Source organism: Stereum hirsutum, assembly GCF_000264905.1.
Source record: "Stereum hirsutum FP-91666 SS1 unplaced genomic scaffold STEHIscaffold_11, whole genome shotgun sequence".
In the NCBI taxonomy this organism is placed as follows: domain Eukaryota; kingdom Fungi; phylum Basidiomycota; class Agaricomycetes; order Russulales; family Stereaceae; genus Stereum; species Stereum hirsutum.
In genome coordinates this window covers 630,217-637,980 of record NW_006763141.1, presented here as the reverse complement: position 1 = coordinate 637,980, position 7,764 = coordinate 630,217, and the positions used below count along the sequence as shown (strand labels likewise).

At 51.9% G+C, this 7,764-nt stretch overlaps 2 protein-coding genes across 2 annotated transcripts; one reads left to right on the top strand and one right to left on the bottom strand.

Moving 5' to 3' along the window:
• Window positions 1-414: 414 nt before the first annotated feature.
• STEHIDRAFT_159036 (uncharacterized protein) lies at window positions 415-3,119 on the top strand (the record flags this gene model as incomplete). The annotated part of the gene is made up of 6 exons (XM_007306428.1): window positions 415-541; window positions 896-1,140; window positions 1,603-2,179; window positions 2,237-2,551; window positions 2,620-3,021; window positions 3,076-3,119. 6 exons carry the CDS (start codon window positions 415-417, stop codon window positions 3,117-3,119), a joined length of 1,710 nt encoding a protein of 569 aa, XP_007306490.1.
• An 815-nt stretch (window positions 3,120-3,934) lies between these two features.
• Window positions 3,935-7,207, bottom strand: STEHIDRAFT_148438 (uncharacterized protein). Its single transcript, XM_007306427.1, has 6 exons — window positions 6,998-7,207; window positions 6,710-6,915; window positions 5,512-6,289; window positions 5,389-5,446; window positions 4,814-5,323; window positions 3,935-4,703 (listed from the first exon to the last, which is right to left on the bottom strand). The coding sequence occupies exons 2-6, from the start codon at window positions 6,820-6,822 to the stop codon at window positions 4,303-4,305; spliced, it is 1,860 nt and encodes a 619-aa protein (XP_007306489.1). The 5' UTR covers window positions 6,823-6,915; window positions 6,998-7,207; the 3' UTR covers window positions 3,935-4,302.
• Window positions 7,208-7,764: the final 557 nt, after the last annotated feature.

The window sequence follows — 7,764 nt, the reverse complement described above, 5'->3', positions numbered from 1 at the left end:
GCGTGTGCCACGTCAGAGCCCGGCCGGTCCCTTCTTGCCCGAAAGAGAACAAAGGATTGTCTCGAACGGAGGTGAGGGCGCGATCGTTCTCGATTCGCTCCTGTGTCGACGGGATTTTCATTTTTGATCAGTTGCAGGGACGATCCTTTCATACTTCAATGGAGAGCTGCACATGGCATGCATGATGATCACAGAACAGAATAAAAACAGAAGAGATACGTACGGAACAACACCTAGTTCGGTGCTAGGACCAGGCTACATAGGAGCTGTCAATGGGGTCGATTTCGTAACCGTACCGCCGGCACGCGGGTACATCGACGAGCCATTTGGACTCGACTGCATATTCCGATCAAAGCGAGCTCGGGCTTTGAGCCATACGATACGTACGTGCCTGCCTTCGATGACGAAAAATTTATGAGCACGAGCGCTACCGTCGAGCCCGAGCATCAAAGCGGAGAGCACCGCCTGCAGGGTCGCAAGGCCGAATCTATTGAGATATCGACAGACCCGGTTCTCAATTGCAACCACGCGAAGCTCGAGAGTGAATGTGGAGTAATTTGTAGTGTGAGATCTGATGGGAGGCAAGAAGGAAGGGTTAACGGAAAGAAAGCACGTTTTTGGATCGGCGAAGTGAGGTGAGAGAGGTGCTCGGTCAATTGCATACTGCGAGCCTGCTTGTGGGTTTCACGAAGTGCCCCATGGGTGTGTCACTGTGTTGATGTCTAAGGGTCTGCAGAGGTGCCAGTGCTGGTCTAGTGTTATTCGCCGCTTGTTGCCTGTTGCTGCAGTTAGTAAGGAGTAGGTGGGATCGGGGAAAAGAGAAGCCCGGGGGGGGAACGCAAACATACTAGTGTTTGACATCGTTTTGCCGCCCGTGAGTTCATGTCTTCATGAGCTATTGGTGTTTGGCTTTTGGACGCCCTCGCGGGACTCGCCGTCTGCAAGGCGAGGGGCCAGGTGGTTGCCGTAGGTGTCACAATCACCCAAGAACTTGTGACACTTCACGTCGCCGAAAACCGCCCCGTTCCACAGAACGTCATCGACCACCTGGAGGACATCGTGTGTCGCAAGGACCCCCGAAAACCCCCTCAGAGGTCTGTTCCGCCCTCTGATCTTGGGCCCCGCGTAGTCGCCGGCTCTGTGAGCTGCCCTCGTCCCCGCGCTCGGAACATACCTGTGTCCCAGGTCGTTTTGGGCCCCGCGTCTTGGAATATACATCGAAAAATCCTCATAAATAGTGAATTTATTCGAGCACCGCTGGTTTCATTAGGTGAGCTTGAAAATCTTCAACTTAACCTCAACTTAACCTCACCTAACCTCAACTTAACCTCAACTTACCCTAACCTAGCCTAATCAAGTCTGTCACAGTCTCGTATCGCTGATTCCGAGCCATACCGGTTCGAACGAGCAGTTTTCGGCTGCAGGAAAAGCTAGGTTGCAAAAAATTTAGGTCCGGACTAGGTCAGTTTATGGTGAGGTTAGGTTATGTTGAGGTTAGGGTGAGGTCAAGATCGAGCTTGGGGTCGCCTTCGTCCCCGCGACGGGAACAGACCTCGGCTGAAACCACTCTCGTCCCCGCGAAAAAATCATACATCTGGCCAGAATTTCCCGTCCCCGTCCCCGCGAAAATTTCGGACCGCGGCGCTGACGCGCCGCCTTCGTCCCCGCGCAAAAATCAGACCTCATAGGGAGTTTTCGGGGGTCCTGTGTCGCATCAAGGAGATCCGTTCGCTTACACCCCGCATACCGGACTCTCCTCCATACGTTGAGGACCCCGTTCTTTCCGAAAAGCTCGATGATCTGGAGGAGCGGATGATCAAGTATGCGTGGCCTAAACTCAGGCAACGCTTCCACAAGCGAGACGACGACTTCAACAAGCTCCTTCGAGACGTCGTCTACGAGGACGGCAACGTACACGCCGAGGCGGACCGCAGCAACCCGCCCGATGATCACACCCTCGCAGTTCGTCAGCGTCTCCTCGAGGATTTGCGAAACTCAGATACGCGCGAAAAGCTCACCAAACTTGCGGAGGCGTTGAACTTGATGAAGGTTCTCCGGAAGGTCGTGACGCCGACACAAAGGGTCACGGTACCTGTGCGGGTAGCGATGCACCTTCTGAAGACATTATACGACGAAGGTGTCGTCGACGTGTTGAACCTGTGCACGCTTTACCTTAGCCGTAAGGATTTCACCGATATGGTCACCCGATACCGCAATGCTCATTTGTCTTTGGTAGGTCCCAGCTACGACTTGGCGCGTTGGATCAATAAACTTATCACTCCGCACCGTAACTTCACCTCCGTGTCTCGACTCGCCATGTCGACTTCTCTCGCATCGCTTATCGACTCAAAGGTCGAGGTCGTTGCCGTCGATCCCCAACCGCCCGTCTCCATCTCTGTCAACATCACACAGGATACGATTCGGCAAGCTGCACAGGAGTCCGGGTGGAAGAAAGATGAGGAGAAGAATAGCACGGGGAAGTCGATCGGTGATGTCGTCTTGGAACAGGTCTTCCTCGACCTTCCAAACAACCTTCGGTTGCCGAGACAGGGTACGCGGACTTCACTCTCTTCCTTACTTTTCCTTGTAGTGAGTCTGGAGTCCTCACTATCGGATTAGATGTGCATCCTACGCAGATACAGCCCAAGTATGAGTCTGTATACTCTCACTGTGAGTGTACGCTCCTTGCGAGCCTCCACGGACAGGCCGGCCTCTACGCGTACTTCGGTGTCTCGAAACTGTCATGCGCTCTGTGTGGCGAGTGTTTTGCGGCGTACAGGTCAGTGACGAAGTTGAAGATCAACACTCGCGGCTCCAACAGTCAACTCATCGCCCCATGGGTGTGCCCTAAGTTCTCTGAGAAGAACATTGAGATGCAGGGGAGGATGAGGGCATCAATCCTTCAAAAGATCTCCAACGGCCTGGAGGCCCTGCAGTCTGCAAAGAAGGCTCGGCAGAGATTTCAGAGGTCGGTGGCCTCCGATGACAACTATGTTGAACCGGAGATAAAGGATGACGAATGTATGTTGTCTCGTATGCTTTCGTCGCTGTGTCAATCTTTGATATGTTTTGCAGTGACCCTCGCCAACCTAATAATGGAGGAAGTCATGAATGCGTAGGAGCAGTCTGGTGTCTGAAAATTGCAATTAGCGCAACACCTTTTCTTCTTCTCATTGTTCTTTCCCTGATTGATGGTCACTTTTGTTTGTGAGTAGGGCTGCAATGGATGGTGTCGTGCATGAGCCTGAGGGTCCTGTATTGTAGTGCTTTGATCTCGTCGTTCGACACCGACCGATCATTGTTCTCATTGTTGATTCTTTTTTGGCAAGGCTCTGTGGACTCGTACGACCCGGATCCCATTAAAGACGGTCTTGATCAGACTGACGGTTCAGTCCACTCCCGGTTTACTTGCCTGTGATGCGTGCACTAAAGGGTTCTATGAGATGAAAGCTCCAATACGAATACGAATCGTTGCTGATGAAGACGTCTTTTTGACGTTTGTGGGTGCACATATGTCCACATGTATGTAGCTGCAAAATGCGTGCTGCGATGATATGAGCTCGATGGATCAGTATCAGAACATCATCATGGCTGTGGTATGTGACGGCGTGGGTGTGGCACCATGGTGAGTTCCAGTTTGAAAGCATTGTTATGCCCGAACTCTTCGTTCGTCTGTTCCGCTCTGCACGCGAGACTGACGGTTGTCACCAAATCTTCTCACTCTTTCTGATTTGGACATACAACCCAGCAGATGCGCCCAATGTCCGTGACCTGGCCTTTGTGGTCGAAATAAGCACAGTTAATATCCTCACAAAACATATCTCAGCTTCTCTTGTGCCACGACGACGGCCAAACGATGGCCCTGATTCATTGCATACGCATGAGCGGAATCTGCCAACGGCCCTTTAATCATGTGTGCCTAGGTTTCGTTAGTGTTAACACGGCTTACATTCTGCTCCGGCACAATCCAATGGGATTTGCCTCTGAGCGCAAAGAACAATATCATGCACTGTAATTACGCCAGAGTCCGACGTCCTGGATTTCTTACCATATGCATCTAACAGTAATAATCATGTTCAAAATATAACATGTGAACTCACAATCGCTTCTCTATTGATCCTACAACAATTCCTCGGCAGATCCTAGACCCCCACCATCATCGTTCTTTTCTAAAGCCCTTCTTCCATCTCGTACATTCGCCCTGACCCCGACTTCTAAGGCTTAGAGCAAACGGACCAATTGGTCCGACTCCTACGCCCGTTTATTGTAGCATTAGAGCACACAGGACAAGCCGGGAGGCTCTCATTCCTGACCATCCCACACATATCCCGAGAACACGTTCAACCACCACCTCAACTCCCCACCGCCACCGCCACCTGTCCCACCACCAGCTGCGGTAGGGGAGACGCCAATTTTCCCTTGCACTTCGTCTCTACAGAATTTCCCATCAAGCTCTGCTTCGCCAATCATCTCCGTCACCAAACCTACAGGTACATTCTCAGCCCAGGCGACCTCCAGGGACGTGCGTGGTCCTTTCTCCGTGATCATGGAGGACAGACGCTCGATGAATATGGAGGGCGAGTAGGTTGGGGTGTGGAGGACGCTGAGACCGGTGGAGTGGAAGGTCCGCATGTGGATGGATGGGGTTGTATGTTGAGGAAGGTGAGGAATGACCTGGAGAAAAGTCGACGGTGGCACGAGAGCTATGTATGTAGCGTAATATTTCCAAACAACGAAGTACCGGTACGATAAGATTCAAGAAGAGTCAGCGCTGAACGATCATAGGTATGGAGATGGATAAAATTTGCCGTACCGATACCGCGAGCACGATTCCAGCTTCCCCATACTTCGTCGAGACCGATGATTCCTCTCTCGCCCATGATACCCGTCGCGCCACCTTTACCTCCGGTACCTTGCAAAACGCCAGAGAGCTCCCTCGCCAATTCCTCGTGCCATCTCTTTTCATCGCGAATCATGTCGAGCGTGACTGGTGTATTCTGCATTTGCAAGCCTAGCTGAGCGAGTGAAGAGCGAATGAATGTAGCCTCTTCTGGCTCCGTGGACGGTATTAGCGTTGCCGACGAGGAGAAGGAGGTCGTTTGCTCAGGTGAGATCCCATCCGTCGTAGACGTGGAGGATAGTGCAGATGAAGAATATGGGTTCGAGGCGAGTGATGATGTGGCTGTCAGTCTCTCGTTAAGGTCGCCGGCCAATTTGACCATGTCGCGGGCCTTGATCATCAACGCTTCTAAATCCTGCAGTGCGTCGTCCATGTCGGTCTGGCGAGCCTTGGCGGATGTCTCGACCGTACGGAGTAGACCATCTGAGAAATTCCCCGAAACGACGAGTCAGGATCTCTGCTAGCATCAGAGGAAATGATCCACGTACGGATTCCCGAGCGTTCTGCCCCATTCGTACTCGTCGATGCCGCGCCAGCGTCTTTCGTCTGAAAACGAGCCAAAGGATCTTAACGATTTATATTATTATTCAAGCGAAGTGATCAGCACAAACCTCCCACGCTTTCCCCAGCAGACTGCGCTTCAGGACCGCGTATAGAACCTTGTCTCCTCCTTTCCTAAAGCTCAACTTTAACATCTTACTATCTTCACCCTCCTGCAACTGCCCTGCTGGAGATACAGGTCTCGACACAGGGGCGGACTTCAGGAAGAGACTGGAACCAGGCACCAACACTGTTTTCGGCAGTGCGGTGCCACAGATCTCGCATTCTCGCAAAGACGGGTGATTGAGGAAAGTGCAGGCTGGGCAGGCGATCTCGCTGGTCGCGGGCGCAGACACTGGCGCAGGTGTGGGTGTGGGAGAGACGGGGACAGAAGCAGAATGGAGGAGAGTGGCGGCGACAGAAAAAGGACGTGGGCTTGCTGCCGCAGAAACGCCCCCTGACGTTGTATTGGACGGAATTGGAGAGGATGCGGAGACGGAGGCGGAGAAAGAGCTTGATGATTTAGCGCGAGGAACACCACAGAGTGTACATTTGGCCGTGGTTGGGCTCTGGCCAGGAGGATTGCGAAAATTGCAGACTTCACAGATCCAGCTGTCTCCTGCAAAACCGGAGTCGATGATGGGGTCTGTTCTAGAAGCGTCCGGAGGGCTGATGTGGAGTGTGACCTTCGACGAAGAGGTAAAGAGCCCTGCATAGTATTCGGTTCGAGACACCAGGGAGAGATCAAAGGCAAAAGACCGGGAGTGAGGTTTCAGGGCATCGATGTAGAATATGCGATGGCTTGTAACGTATACTGTGCCGTTCTGGTGATTCGGAGATTTCTGGGTGCTAAGAAGTCATTATTGAGGATGACGGAAAAGGTACACCGAGAGACAAGGAAAGAGACACAAATGGAATTTGTAAAGTTCTAGTGAGGAGGCCAGGAACATTGATGCGCTGATGCCTGCGATGCTTTTTTCTGGTAAAAGCGAAAGATGTGCAGCGCCCAACTTTATGATAGACAAGAAATAGACGGTATCCGTGACGAAAGAGGGATACTGCACGACGTCCCGTGCCTGCAGCATCAAGCCGTAACATTCAGGACAGCACGGGGCGCTTTGGGGGATTTGGACATAAGGCAAAGAATGATGCCGACATAGTGGCATCAGGGACTTCCGCTGGGAAGAATCAAGTACACCAGCACAGAGGCCAGACTCGAGAAGAGTGAAGGCAAAGGGATAGGAAGAAGATATATTGAGATGCACTTACCCGTCATAGATGCCTACACCGTCTTGACTAGCAAGACCGTCCTCATCATCGTAGAGCAAAGCGGGAACAGGTATAGTACCGTCGACAGGCCTTGTATACCTTTGAATACTCATCGGGGTCGTGGTGCGCGATGTTAGAACACGGAACCAATGTATAAGGTCCGGTAGGGAGAGTGGCACAGATGCGTGCGCCCAGTGGATTGACGCCTGGGAGTAAGAGTTGGATTGCAGCCGTGTCAAGCGATAAATAGTTGAAAGTAATTCGGGTAGGAGTATTTGGGCACCATACCTATGAGCCTCCTTCACAGGAACGAATGTTGTCGTCCAATAGAAAGGATGAGTGAACGGTAAAACGGGTCGCTCGAAGTTCCCCACAGGCCCCACTATTGATGTGGAATTTAGGAGACCTCCAGTGATATTCTCAACGCCAAGGAAGCGTCCACTACAACTGTGTACACCAACAAAATAAGCAAGGTTATCGCAGTCAATAATGCAAGAGGGAGATGGCGGTCGATGAATAAGATGTTGACCAACGGAGCGGCCGTCTTTGAGCTGTGTGGCACAATTGACGTAAACTTGCATTGTGGCACCAAACACACCTTCCTCTTGACCACCATCACCGCCGCGAACACTATCACGAGGCATGGTCTCTTCTTGCTCCTGACAATACGGGATGCTCGACATATTTCTCGTGTAAAACTCAATACAATCAATTCTTCGCTTGACCACGAAAATAAGCAATCATGACTGCCAACATTTTGAGCGGTACTTCTTTCTGTAGGCTTGGGACTTTCCCAACACACGCCCTCCCCGCCGATGCATCGTCTTTCCTATGTTAAATCAACGGTCCATCTCTAACCTCTGTTTTATTGCAGCAAATCTCGACCAATCAGATGCCCGGCCTTTCTTGCTCCCACTTTAGCCGAGGAAAGGGTATGACTGGCAAGCGCTCTCACCGAGACTTTTGCGAGATCGTAAATAGCCTTGACCGGAACCACGAACTTGTGCGTGGGCATTCTCCGTCCTCCTTTCGTCGGCCGTGTCCAGCATGGGTCT

Bases quoted from the DNA above. Each gene is read 5' to 3' on its own strand.
- STEHIDRAFT_148438 (XM_007306427.1), bottom strand. From the start codon at position 6,822: ATGAGTATTCAAAGGTATACAAGGCCTGTCGACGGTACTATACCTGTT. The intron at 5,447-5,511 runs GTTTGTGCTGAT...GCTCGTTTTCAG, and splicing joins TGCTGGGGAAAGCGTGGGAG to ACGAAAGACGCTGGCGCGGC. The intron at 4,704-4,813 runs GTACGGCAAATT...CTACATACATAG, and splicing joins GAATCGTGCTCGCGGTATCG to CTCTCGTGCCACCGTCGACT.